We start from the raw sequence: 24,865 nt of genomic DNA on the forward strand, positions 1-24,865 counted from the left end.
TCCCTCCCCCACCCTAGGTGCTTTTGCAATGTGTGCACCATTGCTAAGGAAGTAATCATGCCAATTTTAATTATGTATAAGGAGTGGGTTTTATGGGCTTCCTATGCAACTTACACAAGAAACAGTCTTGCATTAGGAGAAAGCTCTTTCATGATATCAACAGGTAAAAATACACAAAACCTGATTACTTTTTTTTGCTTTCAATTTAGGGAATTCCAGGAATGGCTGGCAATGCTGGTTCACTTGGTTACCCTGGCAGGCAGGTGCAGTAACTATACAATAGAATTATATGTTTTCCTATTATAAGCACCTGTTCAGTACTATACATTAGTTTAAAATATGTTTCCCTTCCTCTCTTTGGGGTTAATTTTCAAAGTGATGCCTAGTGTACATGGTCTGTCCGTTGGCAAGGAGTGTTTTGACAAACTGATCTACCTCAAAAGGATTGTCTGCCATCTTGTAGCATTAATGATGTCGTTTCTGAAAGAACCATATCTAAATCTGCTGGCACTGCTGATGACATCACTGCATTGGCTGACATTGTATCACTAATACTTAAAACAAGCCTCCTTTCAGAGGCGCCATTCACGGACGATATCTGGCACATTGTTCCCCCAGTACTGGGCTCTGAATGGGTTAGACACAGTTATTCTGTGTCCCTCTAGTGCATACATACCTTGTTACCAAATTGCTCTCTGTCTGTTTCAACCTTTTAGTATTTAATGTTCAGAAGAAACAGGAAGCATTCTGCTCTAATACCGTTCCTACTTATTTGCCTACACTTCTTTTTTTACTGCTGAAACTATTTCTTTAACTTTTATGTGGGGAAAGAATATGTTAAAGGGCTTTTTCCATTTAGTTCATTGAGAGAGAGAACCAATGAAAACATCAAATTGCTATCAATGCAAGCCATTTGTAATATTGATTTTTATATACCTGGGACAGATAGATAGTTCAGTATATGCTGTTGGTGCATTAAGATGAAAGGTCAGTCACTTTTCCTCACATTTAAATTACATGAGCCAAATTCAGTCCTTGTGTTTGTCAACTGAGTTCAATGGAGTCATTCCTGCTTGAGGGGCTGAATTTGACCCATGCTCTCTAAACTATTTCAACATTTTACTAGACCAATTTTACAGCGGCTATATATTAAAAAGCATTAGTAAATAGTTTATATAGTGACTGGATGACAACATGCCAACATTTAAAAATACAAAATGCTTTGAAATAAACTTATTGTTCTAATGTTGGCTAGAAAATGACTGGAACTGCATTCCAATATAAAAGTTTATGAAAAGTTCCATGAAGTTATTTTTAATGTCAAGTTCACAATTGGGTAGAAGGTTTCAACTGGATTGGGAAGAACTTTACAAAAAGAAATAACTTTAATATAAAGGAAGTTGCAGTCTCTGTCTAGAGGTTCACATAGCACCCATCATGAAAAGTGCATTGCCAGTTTGGAAATTAACAATTATTGTGATAATTCTTTTAAATCTAGTATTTCCATTTGTTTTAAATGAAGTAAAAGTTGTGTCTTTTTATACTAGGGTTTAGCTGGACCAGAAGGTAACCCAGGTCCTAAAGGTGTAAGAGTAAGTAACATTTGTAAGCATTACGGCATGCATGACTGTATTTTTATACATATAGTATGCTTGAGAGATTTCATGGAATTGCCAGTTGCACAGCCACTGAATCACTCTGTCTATTGCAGACTTGGTTAATGACAAACTCTATTTCATTAAAAATTTGAGGATTTATTTCTTTTTCATGCCTACAAGCAGTACAGAATAATCTCATCTTGCTGCTCTTCCTTCACTTGGAACATATACAGACATGAAGAGAAAGAAAAAGAACCCTATGAGAGTGTGGGGGTAGCGAAGGAGGGGAGTGGAGGGGAAAAGGCTGTTTCCTGCCTGGAGCATTATTTCTGTAGTAGAAGCTGTCAGGAGTGAAGGCAGATCTGGCATTTGTAATCTTCAACGGTGACAGAGGTTGATGGAAGGAAACAATCTTGTCACATAAAGAATATGAGAGTCACCTTCTGCTAGATCCTAAAATATTTCAGTTGATATCTTTTGTAGCCAAGACCAGGGGTACAAATCTGAGCCCTTTAAAAATTTAAGCTTTGCTTGGATTGTTTTTGAGTAAAGTTTCACGGAGAAAGGGGAAAAAAAGTTTTTACTTTTTTTACTTTTACTTTTACTATACACACCTATAGATGTAAAAAGATCAGATTTTATTTCTTTCGAGGTCACTGCCCTCAACAGATCATCAGACTTGGATCACATGTGAATGTGATGTTAACTGTGTATTGCAACCTGAGATTTGTAATTGCTTTACACTAGAAATTTCTCAGGTTTTTGATTCCACCCTCATCCTTACTCAACTCCATTATCGTACAGGTTCCTGTGAAGTATACTGTGTACCTTATGATGCTGTCAAGCTTCTGTTACAACTTCTCCATCATGTTGCTGAATCTGTGCACTTGTGTCTTTTATTGCAGATATTTAAAGCCTTCATCTGCAACAGCTTTTTGAAATGTCTAAGCTTTGTTCTTCTTAATTCAGTTTTCATTATAGGATGGGAGAGGTGATTCCTCTGCTTGTAAGGATCTTGTGTCCCAAAGATATTGCACCCACATGGCTCTCAACCCTGAGACATTTGTTCCTTTTTTTCTTGCCCCAAAGTTCTCCATAAACCTGTAGCCAGCTCCTTCTCCTGTTATATAAGACAAAGGTGATCACAATCTTTTCCGCTAAGTGACCCACAAGCTCGTTATTATTTTTGCCCACACATATGACTGTCATTGTTAGTATGAGTTATTTTTGGAGCAATCTCAGACTGTCATGTTTCAAAAGGGTGTCTCCTACATAATCCTTTCTGTCAGATGTTGCCTGTAATGTTGACCCAGAAACATGTTTTTGTGCCATTGACTCATGCAGTTATGTCAATATAATTTGAGCTCTTAAGGTTAGAATGCACTCCTATGATAGCTCTGCATCCTGCTTATTTAAGGGTTTTAAGACAATACAGGGAAAGAAAAGAGAGCTGCATTTTTCCCTAATGTGTGGGGTACCAAGAAGAGTATTGTCCTTCCTAAGATCCTCAAAAAATGAGTTAAGATATTTCATTAAATTCAAAGGACTGTAGAGATAGAAGTGAAAACACTGACTTTTTTTTCAGTAATTAGATGCTGCTCCTGCCTTTGCACATTCGCTCTCAGAGCCTCTATGTGTAGAATCACTTCATTGTACTTTTGTTTATGCCAATTTGCAATTGAATTTGTACATGTCTGTCACATATGCAGAGCCGTGAAAATGAAACTGAGCTTTGGAAGCAATATAATGGAATATAGCACATACAAACCATTGAAGATTTGAGAGGAGGTTTAAATTTCTCAGGACATAGTGTTAGTTTTCAAATCTTAAGAGCCAGGAATTTAAATGATTACTACATTTTAGGGGGTGGATTTTTTAAGCATAATTTAAAAAAAATACATTTCCCAGGATAGCTCCCTGTACGTGAAACTTATTTTCCCCCCAATACAATCCTCCCTTTACCAGTTTCACGTTGAAGGAAATGGGCTAGCCAAGGACATAAGTGTGACTTCCTTCAAGTCACCTTATATTCTGAATTGCACGTATCCCATTCAATCCCAACAGTGGAGTAATCACTAATGACATTCTCGTTGTTTAGTACAAGAAAGCTGCACCCGTGTTTTGCTCAACAGAGAATTATAACAGCTCTTATGAGTGAGAAACATTTCCTGCCCTTTATAACTTTTCATTGTATTTCATATTATGATTTTTTTATTTAACTAGATTTTGTGGGGCTTCTGCTGGTCTCCACTGTATTGATGAAAAGTAGAATTGCTTCCTAATTCAGTCACAGAAGACAAAATCTTCAAAACCTCCTAAATGCTATTTTCATGTGAGAATTTCTTCAGTTTAATGTTTTCACTTTCTTAACTTTTTATTTTTATTCATTTAACTGGAAGCGAATTGGATATTTTGAGAACAAAACACAGGGATATGACCTCTCTGTTAGCCAGTGGTTAGCATGTGTCCCATCGTAATAGTTACTACTCTGGCTACTCTATTGATCTTATGTTCTACAATAAAATTCAGTTATTTCTACCTTACCATTTTAAAAATTGAACACAGTGGTATTTAGCTGTGGATTTTGCAGATTTTGACGCAACATAAGGAAGTTACTTTTCATGGTATATCATACTAGAGTTGGAAGGTGTCATTTCCAGCTTGAGGAGACATACCTGCACTAGCTTTGCTAAAAATAGCAATGTAGCCACAGTGGCACGAGGAATGGGAGAGGATAGCTGCCCCAAATATAATCTCGTCTGAGATCCTAGGCATGTACTTTTGGCAGCTAGCCCCTCCCACCACTTGCACCACTGCAGCGGCACTTCTATTTTTGGCACACAAGCGCAGTCAGAGCTAGTGTGGGATGTTTCCTTGAGCTGGAAATTGCAACTTCCAGCTCCAGAGTAGACAGCATCACTCTCTACATGGATAGAAAGCAGGGCATGATGCAGTTACAATTAAACTGATGCTTACAATGATTTGTCTCACTGGTTTTAATGAGATAGACAATTCTCCCCTTCTACTTAAGCAGGGAGGGAGAAAAATTAGTCACTTTTAATTAATACAATCCAGCTGTGACAAGATAAACTTGCAAAATAATTACTTTGTAGTAGAAATCACTCAAACTTATTCACACAAAAATAATTTATTTTTTATTTACATGTGGGGAATATTGTAAATTTGAAAGCTTATTTTTAATATTCCTTTGATCAGCACTTTCTGATGCAGTAGTATATTATTTGGGAATTTTTTTCCTAGTATGGTTAATTTGTACGTTACCTCTGCAATGGTGGGTGATTGTAACTATCAGTTGGATTTGGAGGGTGAAATCCTGGCCACACTGAAATCACGGGGAGTTTTGCCATTGACTTCAACTGAGCCAGGATTTCACCCAAAATCTCAAACCACTATACGTTCATAAATGTGTGGTAAATCTGTATCTAGCATTGTTCTTGAGATGAAACTTTTTAATGAAAGCATTTAAGAATTATTTATCTGTTCTAAGGGTTTCATTGGACCTCCAGGGGCGGCAGGACAGCCAGGACCTGAAGGAGAAAGAGTAGGTTTAATTAAACATTTATTAAATATTTACACATTTATAATAATGAAACACACTGAAGTATAACATACACCACAATGAGACCAAGGAAAACTTAAATAAGATTTATTAGGCTTTATTAGGATTTATTATAAGGCTTGTCTGACAGCAAAACTGGGAGTATGTGAAAATGTCATACGATTAAATAATAAAATTCTGCTGATTAGAATGAATCTAGTGAATAAAATCAAAATAGCACCAAGGTTAATAAATCTGAATTGACTGTAAAGTGAAGCTTGGATTTCATCTAAAACTTTTGAGATTGGGAGCCTGTTCCTGTTGTCATTGAAGTGAGCAGTGAAAGTTTCCTCTAAGAGTAATTCAGTCCATGTAAAATCCCCTTTCTGAATTGCCTGGTATGTGTTTAAGACAAAAATGTCCATGATAATCTGATAACTGTGATTTTGAGCCTAATTTTGCTACTATTGAAATCAGGGAAAGTTTTTCCATTGACCTTAATAACAGCCAAAGCAGGCCCTTCTCAACATTCTAGGACATATTAATATAATTAAACTAATATGCCTGAAGTGAAGAGATCACAATTTACATTTCTCCATCCCATTCTCCCTGCTCCCTTATAACAAGAAAAAGGAATAGTGTCTGCTTTTTGTGGTGGTGATCTTTAGATTGCCTTTTGCAATCAAATGTGCGTGCCAATAATATGTCATTTAAATTACTTTTAAAAAATCTAGATTCTGTAGATTGTTTAGATTGTAGATTCTCTTTTCTTTCTTTCTTTCTTTCTTTCCTTTTTTTCCAGGGCATTCCAGGACAGCAAGGAAAAAGGGGTCTTAAGGGGAGACTGGTAAGGTTACTAATATGGGTTTCTACTTTTGCTGCTAATTTAAATGAATAATGTAAGTATGCATATAATTTTAAGTAGCTGAAAAGGTTAGTGTTGTTTTATTCACAAATGATTTTATTATTGTTTCAGCACATACCTTGCACTACAGAAAAATGACAACTTGTTCGGTAAATTTAATGGTGCTGCTAAATAAACGTAAATTAAGAATTTTTAACGTGATGGCCAGTTCAGCCATGGGAACTATCAGTGTGACTGCCATGGGGTTAAAAGATCACCGAAAACGCAAACAGTTCTAAAAAAAATATTGTTAATGCAACACAGATTTATGATTCCAGGCTTTATGAAGAGTCTGATTCAGGTGTTGGCCTGAATAGAAGTCAGTTGCAGCTTCAAATAATTTCAGATGTTTGCAGAAAAAATTGTAGAAAGCAACTGTTGGCAAGTTAAAGATATTCCCTACTTAATAGAAACATATTTCTGCATGTGGGGGCAGACACAAATCTGCAAGGCATACCTTCCTAAGGTTTATAGTATTTCTGATAGATCAGAAAACTGTAGCATGATCTGTTACGTGCCAAGTTCTTTGTTTTCTGCCAGATGGTTGTACTTTAAGACTTTTGCTGTCTGGATGTAAAATACTGTGGAAGGAGAGATTCATAGCTCTGTTGATGTAATTTTTGTGTTTGCTGCATAGTTATTACAAAACCATGTGAAATATGGACAGCTTCCAATACATGTGAATTTTGGGTTAATCAGTGCATAACACAAAAAGTACTAAAAGACACTCCTGAAACATGTTCATTAAAATCAAGAACCTTATTTAAGTTTTTAATGCTACAGATTAATGTGTGAATCAAAAAAGATTAAATTTATTAAAGTAATTGGCTAACAGGATAGTGTGTTCAGTTTTTTGTCTACATTGTTGCTGCTCATTTCTCATTTGAATCATGTACTAGTTTGTGCATCCCAAAAGTGTACATTAGCACAGTGGTTCTCAAAGCCAGTCCGCCGCTTGTTCAGGGAAAGCCCCTGGCGGCCCGGACTGGTTTGTTTACCTGCCGCGTCCACAGGTTCGGCCGATCGCGGCTCCCACTGGCTGCGGTTCGCCGCTCCAGGCCAATGGGGGCTGCGGGAAGCAGCGTGGGCCAAGGGATGTGCTGGCCGGCCTTCCCGCAGCCCCCATAGGCCTGGAGAGGCGAACCGCGGCCAGTGGGAGCCGCGATCGGCCGAACCTGTGGATGTGGCAGGTAAACAAACCAATCCGGGCCGCCAGGGGCTTTCCCTGAACAAGCGGCGGATTGGCTTTGAGAACCACTGCACTAGCAGATACATGCTATTGTATTATGGCACCTTATTAGCCATGTGCAGTGTGCTAGCTTTTCTGAGAAGAAAGAGCATCAAGGTAAAAAAGCAGAAGACTCGTGCTCAATCTGTGTAAGAAGGAGGTGATGCTGATAGGGATCTTTGAAACACTGTCTGGAATTATAATCTTGTCTTCAACTGGAGGCACCTGACCTCAGGTTCTCAAGATGGTATGATGTCTCGATCCCACTGGACTGCTCCTAGCTGTACAAGTAGCAGAAGTGGAGAGAAATTTATTTTCCATCTTCAGCTAGTCACGTATTGCACCCATCCCTCTCTAGTGAGGACTCTTGACCATAGAGATCCATCTTCAAATAGTTTAACACATGGCAGTCCACTGTTTAAGTAACAGAGATCAATGAGAGCACATCAGCCCAGTGTTCTGCACATACCGTTGGCTTTCTACTTAATGCCAGATCTATTTCTTGATCCTGAAATCAGTTCCAAGACCTTAGTCCTCCACAGTGGGCTAAAGTTTAGTTATCATAAGGCCTAATCTGTCAAAGCACCTGAGTAGGTACTTAGCTCTAGGTACTTTGTTGGATCAGGACTGTCGAATGCCTCTTTCCCCAAATCCAACCCAATGGCCTCAGGGTGAATACCTCAAGAGGTTGGAGCAGGATGCTCTCACCAAAAGAATCTTGGCTGTGGAATTCCCCAGTGTCAGAGAGATGAATCCTAGCCTTACGATTCAGGGTGAAATGCAAGACTCATCTTTGTGCAAACTTTCCATCGATAACAATGAGGGGAAAGAATGGCCAGCATGGCACATTGCTTTTGGAAGAAGGGCAAATCCCAAATATGATCTCATTTTGGAAAGCAGCCTTAAATTTGAGAGGTGGAGATTAGGGGCTTGTTTTAGGGTAGTTCTTTTAATTTTTAACATAGTTCTAGACACCATGGTGATGAATGCTTTAAAATTCTGGTAGATAATTGTGCTTGCCATCATTTTGTTTACTGTCCAGATGGCATTTAATACACTATAAAAAACATCTGACATGAAAATCATCTTTAGGATTCAAAATGCGACCAATTAGCAGACTAGCTGAATAGTTATTAGTATTTATAATATCTTTGGCATATTTGAAATGGAACAAAATATTAAATTGACCAAATTCCTTATTATAAATATTAGCGAGTCTGAAATTGCCTGCATTTTAAATCAGTTGCATGTACAGTATGTTTTAAAGAAAATATTCTGTATTCAAGGTGCATGTATCCCATTTCTTTCCATATTAAGTATGTAATATGAAATCTGGCCACTTCTGTATTGTTATATTATCTGTCTTGTCATATATGCTGCACGGTATTTCACATACACTACTTTGAGCACATTTATTGGGAATGTACTATATAGGATTAGTTACAACAACTAATACTCAAACTGACAAAGCAGACCTTTTGAACTATACCAACAATCTGCTAGTCTAGTCCATTGTAACTGTGTGAAAATACTACAGACCCATTTTCAATTAAAAATATGAATGTTCTTGTTTTCTAGGATGTGTTATAGCAATATGCTAGATGATATTACTGATTTAATAAAACATTTCTTACACAGTAGTACTATTATGTTTTCAGTTTTAGATGGTTTTCTCTTTTCCTAGATTAGAAATGCTTTTTCTTTTTTATAGTGCCTAATTTGTTCTTCTCTCATCAGTTATAAAACTCATGATGATGAAAGTGGAAATATCATGGTTATGGTTAATCTGCCCCTTTGTCTCATCCAGAACATCTTTTGCTCTTTTTTTCTGTATATAAATCACTACCTACAGTCTGAATCTGAGACCTGGTAATTGGAAAAATTGCCTCGTTGCTTTCTCCATTTCACTTTTGATCCAACTGTTAGTTTCTATTTAAAAAGTTGTGTCTTCATGGGTGTCATCTGGAGTTTAACAAGTTTAACATCTATTGGGGCACACATCCTCACCAAAATGTACTAGTTTTCTTAAAAGAACAGTAAATTAGCCTTTGACTATGGCTTCCCAGAAGGTGGCCTTGAATAAGCAAAAGATATTTTAATAACATGGCACTATGTCAAATAAAATTTTACGATACAATTTCAGAGGCCAATTGAAAATTTGGTCCAGAGAGTATGGGTTTTCAAGTTAATTTCAAAGTCTGTCGTATTTAATAATGAACATTATGAACCTCTACTGAATCAACAACCACATCAGTAATAAATGCTATGCAGTCTATTTATGTTATGAAAAACTTGTACCTTAAAATTAAAGAATAACAATTGTCACTTGAGAGCACCATGATCAGATACTGAATACAATTTTCACAGTGTGCTAGATGGGCCTGTTTGTTGCTTGGAAATGGCCTGAATAATTTTTGCTGAAAACTGGTCAGTTTGGAGGGATATTTTTTGGCTTTAACACACGCAGACTTTAGCAGAATTTTCTGAGAAATTGGCCGTTGTGTTAGTTTGCAACAGAATGCAAAAAAAACCTTGGGCTAGGGTCATCCTGTGTTTGGGAGGGCTTCAGCCAGTGAAAATTCAGGAGCTTGATGGCAGAAACTTTGACAAAAGGAAGAGGTAGCAGAAAATGGCACCAAACATCCCTTCCTCAGTGGGCTTTTAGAAGGCCAGTGCAGCCCAAAAAAGTTAACTGTGTTTGCCAGGACAGGGATGTTGCCTGGGGATGCCTTGATTCGGTGCATCCTCTGGCCACCTTCACCATCGGAGTGTCTCTGTAGTGTCAGCTGCTAAGAAAAGCTGGCCTCCTGCTCTCCCAGCAGAAGGCCCGTTAAGAGGGCAGCAGTGGTGATGTCTGGGTGGTTACAGCTTTGTGATGTTGCGGCTTCACTTTTGGTAAATACAGCGTGGTCAGTTGAGCATGTTTGCATTTTGTTGTGAATAAGCCACATTCCGCTATTTAACTAGAAATCCAAAGGATATTAAATTGTATCTGTGTGATGTTGGTATGTTTACACTGTTGTAGGAACTTTAATGGTTTAACTTCTTTTATGGATTTTAATACAATGTCCAGTAATGAATTTCCACATTTACTTATGTTAAATATTGAGATCACCATAGCCATCCATTGGAGTTTTTTAATGTATGAATCATAAAACATTGAATAGTTTGTTGTGTATTTTGAATGTGCAAAGCTGCTACAGAGCATGGAGAATGTTTCAGAATTGATCTGGAGAACATCTGACAAATTAAAACTTCAGATGCAGTCACAGATAGTAATTTGTCAGGGCTTAAACTCCTTGGGTGAAATCCTGGCCCCACTGATGACATTGGAAATGCTCTCATAGACTTCAGGAGAGCCAGGATTTAGGCCAGCATTACTCCCCGGAATGCTGAAGTAGTGAGTTGACTTGTGGTTTGTAATAAACAACCATCTACTATGCAACAGTCCATTCAATATTACCTGTCTTTCTCCTTTTCATAATTGATATTTTATTATTTGTGTTAAAAATACAGTGTCAATTCATTGTAATGATTACAATTCAAAAGTCAGCACATGAATTAGAATGAATAAATCAAATTAATTCACATTATGATGAAAATATGAGGAATTATGAGCCTAGTAACCTATTGCAAGATACTATATAGGCTATTAATGGTACATTCACAGAGGAATAGGAGTGGGATATATTCTTGTCCACAGTGAAAGCTGACTGGAACAAAATAAGACAAGACTGAAAAGTACAAGACAAAGTATAAGTAAATAAGACCAAACCAGACAATACAAGACAAAACAAAACTAGCTGGAACAACTCTAGTCCAATGGTTGTAGAGGAGAGGAGAGTTATACAAGATAATTTTCCCTTATTATTTAGTTAAACTCCAGTTCTTATGATGACACCAAGGTAAAAGACTAATAGTTTTGATTAAAGAAAAACATGGCTGAGAAATCCAGAGGTATTTTGAATTACAGGGCAAACTTCCCACCTCCCTACTGCAACTTTTAAGGTTCCTTTCAGTTCCTGGCCTGTGGTTCCTGTTTATCCATTGTTAGGCACCCTTTTTCCCCTTCCCAGCTCTTAACTAAAGATATTTAGCTCTGATAAATCATGATCTAGACAACCTAAGGAAGGAAGGTTGAAAGGGCTAAACTAATAGTTTGTGTGACCTGAGGCACTTTTGAGCATGGCCCACTGGAGGTGAAAGGTTAGTATCTTAACCTCCTCTTGCAGCTATACAAAGAGAAAACTATAAACCTGAAAACACCTGAGAGCAGAAAAGGTAATGTTTATGAAATAATTACATGCAGGATGAAAGAAACTGCTCCCTCCAGTCTGTGGGAATGGAAGGGTGGTTCCGGTTAATGTGTGTTAACTAGTACAGTTGTGAATTCTAACATCACACTCACAAATATTTGCAAAAACAATGAGGAGTACTTGTGGCACCTTAGAGACTAACAAATTTATTTGGGCATAAGCTTTCGTGGGCTAAAACCCTCTTCATCGGATGTATGGAGTGGAAAATACATGCATCTGATGAAGTGGGTTTTAGCCCACGAAAGCTTATGCCCAAATAAATTTGTTAGTCTGTAAGGTGCCACAAGTACTCCTCGCTGTTTTTGCTGATACAGACTAACACGGCTACCACTCTGAAACCTGTCACAAATATTTGTAAATCTCAGTGCAAACACTCCCAAAGGTTTGTTCTGGATCCTAGCTTATCCTGGGGCTCAGCCTTGGGCAGTAGTTCTCAACCTGTGGCCCAGTCAGCACACAGCTGTGACCAATGTGACATCCTCAAAGCCATACAGGTAGTACTGGATGTGACCCACATGACAATTGTTATGCAGCCCACAATGGTAAATAGGTTGAGAACCACTGACATAGGATGAACCATGACTAGGAACAAATGTTTATTTCCTGGAACAAACTATTGTGGAATATCTACAGTACACTAGAATTTACAGTTGTGGTAGTTAACTTAAATTACCTGAGCTAAATCATGTTGCAGAAGTTGCAGTATGAACAAGACAAACCCTATGAGAATGCACTGAGAAGGTTAGGGATGGATCAGAGCAATTGTGGAGGGATGGCCAGTAAGTCTATAAATGGTGTTAATCCACTGGCCGAAACACCTGTGAGGATGGAAGGGCAACATAGCAAACTGTGTCCTCTAGTATAGTCTAAAAATAGTATGCTAGCAACTATGAACTGTCCATTCAAATACCATGTTCCCTACTTTTAGGGTGTGTTGGCAAATTTAGCACAAAATTGCGCTGGAATTTTACAGCTGTATCACAAGCTCCTACGTCCAAGATCATTCTTGGCTCTCTTACAACCCTGGTGCTTGCAAGATATTTTACTCTCATACTTTCTATATTTAGGGGTTTTTTTCCTGGATGTATTAGCTTGCATTTTCCCAAGCTGAATCCCCTCCCAATTTAGTATCATCTGCAAATTTCATTGGTGTGCTGTTTTACTACCTCTTCCAGATTATTAAGAAATGTGTTAAATCAGACTGGTTCTAGCATTAGTAGGGCTCTGCACAGTTCTCCACTACGCACCTTCCCTCCAACTTCATATACTGGCATTGATCACTACATTTTTTGTGCTCTTGTTTACAACAGAATTGTGCTGCTCTTGTGGGCATTAACTTTTGTGCACCACCGCACTGAATCCACTCTCTCCCACATGTGGCTCTTCCAGTTGGTTAGTGAGCATTTGATAGCGATATGAAATCAATAGGAATTAAAATAATTCAATCAATTCGTGCTTCCTTTCCAGGGGCAACGTCTGGGGAAGTAAAATAGGATCCATAATAGGGAGCAAAAAAGATCACGGTTCCAGCAAGGCAGGACTTCGAGTCCTGCAGCCCCAGACAACAATGCTAATTTTGGCTCAAAATTGAAATTTCACTTGTCCAATCAGATTCCAGATGCATCCTGGTGACTACATAGCATCACTACCCCAATATCTAAACTCTGAAGTCAACACTCTGCTAATATGAATGAGGAAATGCATACCTCATTTGGTGCTATTGTTTCAGTCTCTAGCTGCAGACTCAACCAGGCAAGCATGCACTAGTTTACATTGGCAAAGATAACTTTGCATACAGAATGGTTAGAAAATGAAGGTTTAATTCTGAGCAGCGCTGAGTCCCTCATATTGGTCATTGATTTTAATGCACGTTTGTCATATTGAGTCTTCATCCATAAATATTAAAAAACAGTCTTAGGTAAATGCTATATGGCATGGGGGAGGTGTGATCTTGTAGTAAAGGCACGGAGCTGGGTATCAGAAGACCCCAAACAAACATTCCAATGGGCACTTGCATAGTATCGACCTCATAAGGGCTCAGTAAGATGATAACGTCATATTCTTGCAACTTAAAATGGCATCCAAAAAATCTTCTGAAATCTTTCTTGGATGGGATTTTGGAGTAAGACAATGAAGTGTGTTTTGAATTTTGCAGCTGAAATGGTTTATTTTCCCCCCTTCTTGCTAGTATCATCTTACTTTCTAGTACCTTTGGTCAATTTGGGTTGGGGTTTTCAAGGGAACCTATGGGAATTAGGTGTCCAAATCCCATAAAAATTCAATGGGGGTTCTGCACCTGACTCTTGTAAGCTTCTTTTAGAACCTCCCAGCTTTGGATAAGAAAGGGCAAGTCATTTGTTCTTGCCAAATTTCTTAGTGTGTACGCATTTCTTACATATTTCCAAGTGTAATGTGAAGAATAATATCTGGTGTGTGCTATGATTCTAACAGTGTTATCTCTCTCTTGTTACTAGGGTTTTCCAGGTGACTTTGGAAACAGAGGCCCCCCTGGTGCAGATGGGAGTCCTGTAGGTATCAAATTGTGTGTGTGACTTTGCAATTTACAACATGATGGTATTAAAATGTGTCATTGATAAAACCTGTCCAAAAACCAAACAAACCCCTTGAAAAGGAGGAGATTCAATGCAGTACACTAGAAATTTGCTATCACTCTTGATTTTACATTGAAGGTGCTCAGATAAGAGAGAGAGAGATTCTGAAAGCTGCTGAATGTGGCCAGCTCCCATTAGGAGCTGCAGATGCTCAGCTCCTTTCAGGATCAAACTCTTGCCTGTTTGAGGCTAACTAAACAAATCTGTATTCTTGCTAAAATTCTTAGTGACTAGGGCCCTAGGACATGACTTTGCTTGATATGATACAGTTCCATGGTCTCTTAAAAAGGGGATATTCTGAAGTTGTTTCTCAGGAAACTGGCTCTAGTATGTTCAGGTATTTACTAGCTTTAACCTTTGAACTATTACTGAATAAGCTTCTGGACCTGTCTTTTGCTTGTCTGTCTTTTAGTAACTCAGCATTAGTAGGGCAGCCGCTCTTTCTTTAGAAACACCTCTTCAGAATAATGTGCTCTGATGATGCAGTAATCAAAACATGTGACAGTCATCATGTCATTGTTTCAGTACTGATTTCAAAGGAGCTTCTCTCTTGCCATGTTCTTAGTTGACTCTGGCTGCAGCCTGTTAGCTGTGGATTCCCCTGGCTTGGAGAAGCCCCCCATAGATGTAGAGCTAAATTACGTAGTTCCTCCAACACCCTTCCTGTGGTCCCTGACACAATGAACAGGAAGTAGGAGTGGCCAGATTGCAGCTGTTCTCAGCTGATGGATGTTCCCTTGGGAAAGATGGGCAGTTAGTGCCTACGGGCTACTCTAACCTGGGTGAGGGCCAGGAGCTGGGCGAAGAACCAGGGAACTGTAACAAAATCTCTGAGGATGACCCCTCCTCTGCTGCACCAACTGGAAACTCTTTAAAGTTTTGCTGATGCCTTGATTGCCCAGTGGCACCAGGATTTTGGCACGCAGTAAATGTATTCAGCATTTCTGATCTCTGGAATGAAGCTCACCAAGGGGTTAGGTAATATAATATCTTTCACTTCTGTGGCACTTTCCATCTTGAAAGAACTCAAAGGGCTTTATTAGTGTAACCAACTGTCGTACAAATTATACACAAGGGTCAGTTCGTTCTGCCCCTCTCCAAAGCAGATGCGTCCTTTCCACCAGAACTGAAGGGGAAGAGCAACACTTGAATAGAGACAAACTCAGAAAGTCTAGGTCCTAAATTACAGACTTATACATTACAAAGAACTGCATTTTAGCACCACACGTTTAAAATGAGTTTCTTCTACTCTACCAAGACAGCTGCTGATATCGCAGCCTCCTCAAATAGCCAGTGAAAAACCCACCCTGCAGGGCTGGTTCAGGCAAGGTGCCAAGTCTGCAGCTGCAGGGGGCTGGAGGTCAGGCTGAAATCTAATGTGATATTTACTGAGAGTCCTCTCGTGCTGATAATGTGGAGCAGGAGCTACTGCATGCTGACTGGGAGTTCTGCGGTGATAAGAGATAGCGGTCCCCGGAGACTCAGGAAGTCTCCCCCGTTATCTCAGCTATGGCTGGGACAAATCATACTCTCCACATCCCAGCCTCCTTCTGTTTGCCAGGATTACTCCATCCCTGTTTTCATGTTTCTCTCCCTAGCCCTTAATCATGTACATGTTACATTCCCCATCCACAGCCCACTGCAGAATAGAACCCTCCCAGCTGGTACGGCGGAGGAGTTTGGGGCTGGTGGATGGGTGGCGGGGGCAGAGAAGGAGGAAGTTACCTTTTAAAACTTTTGGTCTCACAGCTGGAAAGCCCAATACAATAGCTTCACAGTGGGCCAAGATTTGCTTTCATACACCCCACCTCCAACATTTGGATGTGAAGGGATGCACTGAGCCCCTGACATAATTTCTATCACCTGGATGGCCACATGGTAATTAAGCTGCATAGAGTCTGAGCCTGGAAGGAGGCAGACCTGGATGGCTAAAGGGAGAGAGCATAGAATCATCATAGCATCATAGAATGTCAGGGTTGGAAGGGACCTCAGGAGGTCCTGTAGTCCAAGCCCCTGCTCAAAGCAGGACCAATCCCCAACTAAATCAGAGATTGCAGTCTTTAATGCTGGGTAACCCATAAGGTTCGTAGTACCTTTGAGGCTCTGCAACCACAGAGTTTAATTTGGGCAGGAAAGAGCCAGTAGTTTGTTAAAATTGCTAAAAAAGTTTGAAGTAATTTATTTTTTGAAACTTATTTAAAAATATTCTCCAGCTGTAAAAGAAGGAATAATTATAATGAACTGTCTGTTCACTTCAGATGTGCACTAGAAGTTGAATCAGTTTTAGATATACGTAAACAGTTGCCCATAAAGAGATCATTGCCTTTCAAGGCAGTCTGCAAAGAAATTCATTTTAAAATGGAGCTTGGGCCTTTTTTGGCCTCCTAGTTATAGATAAAGGGAGCCTGACAAGCTGTCCCCCCCGCCCCTCCCAAAAAAAATTGTTTTCCTACTCCTCTTTAGTTTCCCCCCCTTAAAATAGCAGGAATGTCAAGTCTGATCTTCCCTGGTTTTAGAGGCAGGATTTCATTTCTCACGTCATGTTTATTATGGGTTCTCTTACCTTAATAAAGGGGCTTTTAGAACATACATTCTTTATGCATAATATTAGTCATCTTTCAGGCCCTATTTATACATCAGAGAGAAGCCAGAATTCCAATTTCTTTTTCTTTGCAGATCACCTTTCATTACCTTGCTATTTGTGGGGATGTATTAAAATATTAAAGTGCTGATTGTTCCATATTCACTCTTTCTTTAAAGGGAGTTGTTGGTGGCGTTGGGCCTCCTGGATTTCCTGGGCTGAGAGTGAGTGTAACTTTTTCCCATTTATTTGAACTTCATTAAAATATTTACATTTCGTCTCTGTGTCCAGAATCCTAATAATAAATCTCAAAACTAAGAGATTCTGGGGTTGTTATTTAAATCTAATCTTATTTTAATGAACTGCTCTGGTCATTCTAATTAAATAATATTACAACATTGCTCTTCCATCATTACAGTTTGAACATTTATATACTTAATAACATAAATCCAGTCTCAGCAGATCAAAACTTTTGTTTAAAACAGCTCAGCTTGCCAGTTTATTCCCTCGAACTCATTTTGATTTTGCTGTTAGGTGCAATATTTTCCACACACAATATAATTAAGGTATATAGTCCCAATTCATCTCTGGTGTAAATTCATTGTGTCCAGGGCAGAATTTGGCCTGATATAGAAATATAGGGCTGGGCAGGGCCTTGAGAGGTCAGCTATTCCAATGGTTCTCAACCAGGGGTACACGTATACCTGGGGGTACGCAGAGGTCTTCCAGGGGGTACATCAACTCATTTAGTTATTTGCCTAGTTTTACAACAGGCTACATAAAACGCACTAGTGAAGTGAGTACAAACTAAAATTTCATACAGACAATGACTTGTTTATACTGCTCTATATTCAATACACTGAAATGTAAGTACAGTATTTATATTCCAATTGATTTATTTAATAAATTATATGGAAAAATGAGAAAGTAAGCAATTTTTCAGTACTAGTGTGCTGTGACACATTTGTATTTTATGTCTGATTTTGTAAGCAAGTAATTTTAAAGTGAGGTGTAACTTGGGGGTGCGCAAGATATATCAGACTCCTGAAAGGGGTAGAGTAGTTTGGAAAGATTGACAATCACTGACCTATTCCATCCCCGTGTGCTGAGGCAGGACCTAGTCGATCCCTGAGAGATGTTTGTCTAACCTGTTTTTAAAAACCTTCAATGATAGGGATTCCACAACCTCTCTTAGTAATCTGTTCAAGTATTTCACTATCCTTATAGTTAGAAAGCTTTTCCGAATATCTAAAAAAAGAAATCTCCCTGGCTGCAGATCTAGCTAATTACTTCTTGTCCTACCTTCAGTGGACATGGAAGACAATTGACCACAGTCCTCTTTATAAGAGCCCTCAATGTATTTGGACTGTTATCAGGTTCCCCTTTCAGTCTTCTTTTCTCAAAAATATGCCTTAAATATGTCTAAAAGCAGAATCACATAGTGCTGTTTCCTGTGTCTCCCTCAAAATGTTCTATTTTATATATGCTATTAGTAAATGACTTTTTACAGTAAGTCATCACCTGGATGACCAGATGATAATTAAGCTGCATTGCAGATGATAATGCATATAATGCAGATGTGGCCAAATTCTAGTTATACAAATATAACCCCATCAAGGAAGCATGCTTCCAATGACATAGGGAAGGATAGGAGAGAGATCCTGGAGGCCAAATTTAGGCTGCTAGGTAAGAGATTGAAGTCCAGGATCGCCATGGTAGCATTCTCTGAAATGCTTCCAGTTCCATGCGCAGGGCCACTTATACAGGCAGAACTGCAGGGTCTCAATGCATGGATGGGACAATGGTGTAGGGAGGAGGGTTTAGATTTATTAGGAACTGGGTAAACTTTTGGGAGCGGGGGAGCCTATACGGGAAGGATGGGCTCCACCTAAACCAAATGGAACCAGATTGCTGGCGCTTAAAATTAAAAAGGTCGTAGAGCAGTTTTTAATCTAAGGGCTGGAGGAAAAGCCGATAGGTGCGGAGGAGCACGTGGTTCGGACATCCCTTAGGGGAGGATCTATAAATGGAGATTCCCTATGCCTTAATAAGAAGGAGAGGGTGGAAGATGATAAAATACAGGCAGGATCTGATGAGAAACAGTCAAAAGAAAAAAAGTCCCGTTCAATTACATCATGTAATGGCAGACAGCGAGAAAGTGACAAGTTTTTAAAGGGCTTATATACCAGTGCTAGAAGTCTAACTAATAAGATGGGCAAACTAGTGCCTCATATTAAATGAGGATATTGAGATAATAGGCATCACAGAAACTTGGTGGAATTAGGTTAATCAATGGAACACAGTAATATCCGGGTACAAAATATATCAGAAGGACAGAACAGGTTGTGCTGGTGTGGGAGTGGCACTATGTGTGAAAGAAAGCGTAGAATCAAAGGAAGTAAAAATCTTAAATGAATCAAACTGTACCATAGAACCTCTATCGATAGTAATTCCATGCTTGAATAATAAGAAGATAGCAGTAGGGATATATTACAGACCACCTGACCAGGATGGTGCTAGTGACGCTGAAATGCTCAGGGAGATTGGAGAGGCTATTAAAATAAAAAACTCAGTAATAGTGGGGGATTTCAACTATCCCCATATTGACTGGGTATATATCACCTCAGGAAGGGATGCAGACATAAAGTTTCGTAATATCTTAAATGACTGCTTCTTGGAGCAGCTAGTCCTGGAACCCACAAGAGGCAATTCTTGATTTAGTCCTAAGTGGAGCACAGGATCAGGTCCAAGAGGTGAATATAGCTGGACAGCTTGGTAATAGTGACCATAATATAATTAAATTTAATCTCCCTGTGGCGGGGAAAACACCACAGCGGCCCAATTCTGTAGCATTTAATTTCAGAGAGGGGAAATACACAAAAATCAGGAGGTTAGTTAAACAGAAATTAAAAGGTACAGCACCAAAAGTAAAATCCCTGCAAGCTGAATGGAAACTTTTTAAAGACCCCATAATAGAGGCTCAACTTAAATGTATATACCAAATTAAAAAACATAGTATTCTGAAGGCCAAGACTATAACAGGGTTCAAAAAAGAACTAGATAAATTCATGGAGGATAGGTCCATCAATGGTTATTAGCTGGGATGGGCAGGGATGGTGTCCCTACCGCCATTTGCCAGAAGCTGGGAATGGGTGATGGGATGGATCACTTGATGATTACCTATTCTGTTCATTCCCTCTGGGGTACCTGGCATTGACCACTGTCAGAAGATAGGATACTGGACTAGATGGACCTTTGGTCTGACCCAGTATGGCCATTCTTATGTCTTTTTCCCCATCTAGTAGCTGGCCCACACAGGTAATGCTTTCAGCTAATGTAATTATTCCTTCAGCGGTTCTCAAACTGTTGGTTGGAAACCCAAAGTGGGTCATGACCCCATTTTAATGGGGTCACCAGGGCTTGCATTAGACTTGCTGAGGCCCGGGGCCAAAGCCCGAGCCCCACTGCCCGAGGTCAAAGCCAAAGTCCAAGCCCTACCACCCAGGGATGAAGCCTGAGGGCTTCATCTCTGGGTGGTGGGGCTCAGGCTTCGGCTTCAGTTCTGGGCGGTGTGGCTCAGGTTACAAGTCCCCAGCCCGAGGCTGAAGCTCTTGGGCTTTGGCCCCCTCACCCAGGGAAGTGGGGCTCAGGCTTTTGGCTTTAGCCTCCCCACCTAGGGTGATGGGGCTCGGGCAGGCTCAGGCTTCGGTCTCCACTCCTGGGGTCACGCAGTAATTTTTGTTGTCAGAAGTGGGTCGCAGTGCAATGAAGTTTGAGAACCGCTAGCTCAAGAAATAGCATCTAATGCTTTTTAACAATGAAGGACATGGGTTCAAATCCTGCCATCAGCTCTGGTAGGATCAGTTACCCAAGTATATTAATGGTACATAACTATGTGGGGGAATGTGGCATGTTAACAGTTTTAGTTAGGATAGCTCTGATTGCTTCTAGTTTTTGAGCTTTAAAGATGTTAAAAAAAAATTGGTACTTTTGTTTCTTCTCAGTAGGGGTCATGTGAACTTTCATTTGAAGTAGGATATAGTTGAGTCCCAGTATTATTATAGTCTTTAAATGCTAGTGTTGTTTATAACATAAAATAAAAAATTCCTTTAAAGGTAAGTTATCCTTTATTGATTTTTTGTTGTTGCATTAGCCCAGACAAGACACATTTTCTTGCTAGATAAACCCATTGTGGAGTCAGAGCCTGGTCATGAAAACACTTACGCATATGGATAATTTTACTCACGTGAATTGTCCCATTTGAGTCCATTGAATCATTCCTGGGAGTAAAGTTACTCATGTGCTTAAGTGTTAACAGTATTAGGAACTGCATTTGGATTACAATTAGCTGTTCTCTTCCTTACCTTGGCCTCATCTGGAATTTTTCTTCAAAGACTCTAACAATTGTATCAATCTGTATGTGTCTAATTAAAAAAACGTAATTTACTTATTGGGAGGTAACCTCTCCAGCACAGAGCTGCTAGGCATTTGCCAGGTCTGACCCTTAAATGTTAATTAAGGGTCATTAAAAAAGGTGAAAGAGCCACTAATGGATGCGTATACTGTAATTGAGGGTAAGACACTCAAATTTCCTTGGTGGAGAGACATGTATCTGAAAAAGTAGGTTGGAATTGGTGCTTCCATTGATACTCATCTAATGCTGCTAGGAACAAAACCTCCTAACTGAGAATGAATGAGTTTGTGCAGTTATATTTTCCTTAGTGGACCAATAAAAATGGGATGTAATAAGCATCCTGTCACCATGAATATAGAAGTGAGAAAACAGAGATGTTTAAGTGGAGAGGGCTTTTGCTAAGAGATGCATTTTGAGGACAATGAGGGTGAAGGTTGTAAAATTGGATTCAGAAGCTGCGAAACAGTTCTTGAGCTGTGGATCAATCACCAAAGATTCTGCCATTTCTGGATCTGGATAATAAATTCTTACTTTACAAAATAAACATTTCTGCCTGTCTAGCAATATTTTTAGAAGTATTAGCCTAGTACTACCTTTGATTTTACACTTTTTCTCTGTCTTGCGTTTGTAAAATCACCAATTTAATTGAATCTCAGAACTGTTATTTCGGGCAGTCAGTGATGGGTGTCTCAGAGAGAAATTAAGCTTTGACTTTGAAGAGGCAAAGCCTAGAAGAGTAACTGTTTGAATACAAAGAAAATGTGATCTTCCCCAAACAGTCGTATGGAAAGCTGGTAGGGGGACAGTGTAGGCACAGGGAGAGTCAAATACTGTGAAAGCTACTGTTCATCACACCCCGGCACACAGTGTCTCATTCAGTCTTCCATTTCCTGACCTCTATTCCTATCTTCTTTTTGTTTGTCCTTCCCTTTCCAATAGTTTAATCTTATTAAGCATTTTATCATTATATTGCTGTTTAAAAAGCAACACTTCTAAGCAGTCATGGAAGCTGGATGCAGATGTAGAGAGACAGTTTTCCTGATAATTTTACCAGGCAGGCATCATTGGGAAGCTGAGTAGTCAATCTTCTCTTTTCAGTCAACTAACCATGAGGCTGTTGGTGGCTGCAGAAGGATTTTTGAACTTTCAAAATGTGTTTTCGGGCTGTTTTAAGTACCGAATATATCAGAAGTGCAGGAGGCTGCACCTGGGAAGCTCTCTCATCTTCTCTATTATGTCCATTATCTCAGCAAATGATGAAAGACCTCATCCTCATACTTTTCTTTGCATTCTAGGATGGCATCTACAGCAACTGGGACACACCATTTTGCTGTTTTCTTTTCAAATTGTAGAATCAATGGCGGGAAGCAGAAAAGCGTTTTTCTCTGTATTGATGATTGTAGCCATTATCAGATCATTTCTCATGTTCATCTAACCATCATGCATGAATATCACTGTTGATTCTTTTAGTTTTACCTTTAATTTTTTCTCTGTTTCTTCTCTTGCAGCAGCTAGGAGTGGAAGTGCAAGTTTAAATCACCTGGAGGAGTAGTATAGTAATTAATCTGATATAGTTAACCTTTATTTGCTGGTGAAGATGCATGGGAATGAAAGAACCCAGCTTGGCTGCTTGAGTTTAGGCTAAATGTGCACAGCTGGTACTTAGGGAAAATGCATCTTTTCATTTGTATATTGGGTGTACTTGATATGGAAATCACTGAGATTCCTTTACAAGAGTCACGTTTCAAAGCAGAATAATTAATTTAAATCAAATTTGGTGCTGACAGAAAAGGGCTGGATTTGGCAGTCCCAGCATGGACTGAAGTTTTTATGTTTATGTACTGAACAGGTACAGACTATACAGTTACAATACAAGTGCAAGCTTTCTCACACTGCCCCGCCAGATATGCATCTATCCTTTTCTGGGTGCATGACATTTAGGAATGAGAGGGTAGTTTAGTTCATGGTGCTTCTGCTGAGATAGAGGATGCCAGCAATGGTGGAGGTTTTGTGATCTGGATACTTGTCCATGAGTACCTGGATTTGCATCTCCAAACAGACGAAGACACTTTCAGTCACTGCCAATCTGGGCTGGAACGCAACCAATAACATAGAAGCAAAAGATACTTTGTAGCATTTCCAGTTCCCTGAATCATTCAGGAAGCAGTCCCCCTGTAAGTAAAAGTTTAATGCATCTTATTTTCTGTTGTTTAGGGTGTTGTTGGGCCTGTGGGACCGAGTGGACCTTCTGGAATTCCTGGGCCTCTGGTATGGCATTAAGCAGAACTCACATTACCATTTGCCAATTGCCTTGACTATTTTTCAAATAATAGTCAAACATTATTTGTTTGTTTTTTAATTTTTAATAGGGTCTTCCAGGGAGTATGGGGCAGCCTGGAATGAAAGGTGATAAGGTGATCTAAATATTTCCATTCTCATAGAGATATATTACATTTAGACAGTCTTTCTCACGTCTGTTTTGCAAAGCCCCCTTTTTCATTTTTTTCCTCTTTTGTTTTCTTTTTATCAAGCTATTGCAAACTGAGGGTGTGATTCTACAAACATTACTGGGCATAGTGCTGACTACCATGAATAGTGCTGTCAAGCGCTGTGTTAGTCATGTTTGCAGGATTGGGTCCTACAGCGGTACACCGTGCACTGTTCTTCAAAAAACCATGTTATAGTTTTAAATACTGAACATTGATTTAAGTCTTTCTGCTTTTGTGAATCTGAAAAATACACCATTTAAGCTGCATATATATGTCTGTTTAAAATAATATGTTGTTTAGGGTGAACAAGGCATTGCAGGAGAGCTGGGAGAGCTGGGATATCCAGGAGACAAGGTAAATTAGGACAGCACTTTTTTGACATATCTTCTGGTCTAATAATCCCAATGGCCTTTTCTTTTTTTAAGTTGCAGCAAGTACTTTACAATCAAATAGAATTCGGCGATATCAGTTGAATACCCCAGCATTATTTTATTTTCTGTACCATTATTTTAATTAATTTCTTTGTGAAAATAATGATCAGAGGCATGTAAAATGTATGGGCCAAATTCTGGCTGCCATGAGTGCACTTATGCATGTCAGAAAACATGCTGTAAGAAAAGGGAGGACAGAGCAGTCTAATTCCCACCAAAACTTACTGAGAGCTTGTTATACAGGTCATTTGCAACAGAAGCCAAGAAGCACCCTGGAGTGGAGCCTACAGTTTTATTGACCCAAAAAACCTGAAAATTGTGGTCAGCAGCCCGGCAAAACTGTGTTATCAGACAGCCCATATGATGCCCCTGGATAAAATGAAAATAGTTAATAAACAAGCTTTTCGCTCCTCTTTGAGTAATGGAATCTCTGGTAGCTAATCCATAACTCCTAAATTACCCAAGGGATTTGTTTTTATAAAAATTCTAAACTGATATGTTGTTGTTGTTGTTGTTGTTGCCGTGCAACTAATTAAAATAGCATAAACTAACTGAATTATTTTGCTGTAACATGAATGTAAGAGTTTGATTCAGATCCTGCTCAATGGATTTGAAATTTGGTCTGAGTGTTGAGCTGATATTTAATTAATTTTGCACAAGTGGGAAAGTATAATCAGTTTTTTACTACGTGCAATGTTATAAATAATTTTCAACAACAATATTTAACAGCTTT

The 24,865-nt window shown here is 39.2% G+C and overlaps 1 protein-coding gene across 5 annotated transcripts in view; it reads left to right on the forward strand.

The window, feature by feature from the left end:
- COL24A1 (collagen type XXIV alpha 1 chain) overlaps nucleotides 1–24,865 on the forward strand; it is a 241,385-nt gene that overhangs the window by 71,554 nt on the left and 144,966 nt on the right. For 4 of the 5 annotated variants that reach the window (XR_012160423.2, XR_012160422.2, XM_073357181.2 and 1 more), the window contains exons 9-17: nucleotides 210–263; nucleotides 1,548–1,592; nucleotides 5,107–5,160; nucleotides 5,960–6,004; nucleotides 14,080–14,133; nucleotides 16,978–17,022; nucleotides 23,427–23,480; nucleotides 23,582–23,626; nucleotides 24,002–24,055. Coding sequence is in view for 3 of the 5 variants with exons in the window: in XM_073357181.2 (XP_073213282.2) it covers nucleotides 210–263; nucleotides 1,548–1,592; nucleotides 5,107–5,160; nucleotides 5,960–6,004; nucleotides 14,080–14,133; nucleotides 16,978–17,022; nucleotides 23,427–23,480; nucleotides 23,582–23,626; nucleotides 24,002–24,055 (450 nt within the window). In the remaining 2 variants the exon portion in view is untranslated. The remainder of the gene's footprint in view (nucleotides 1–209; nucleotides 264–1,547; nucleotides 1,593–5,106; nucleotides 5,161–5,959; nucleotides 6,005–14,079; nucleotides 14,134–16,977; nucleotides 17,023–23,426; nucleotides 23,481–23,581; nucleotides 23,627–24,001; nucleotides 24,056–24,865) is intronic. The other variant, XM_073357174.2, reaches the window with a different exon arrangement.

The sequence above is a fragment of the Lepidochelys kempii genome, chromosome 8, assembly GCF_965140285.1.
Source record: "Lepidochelys kempii isolate rLepKem1 chromosome 8, rLepKem1.hap1, whole genome shotgun sequence".
Classification (NCBI taxonomy): domain Eukaryota; kingdom Metazoa; phylum Chordata; order Testudines; family Cheloniidae; genus Lepidochelys; species Lepidochelys kempii.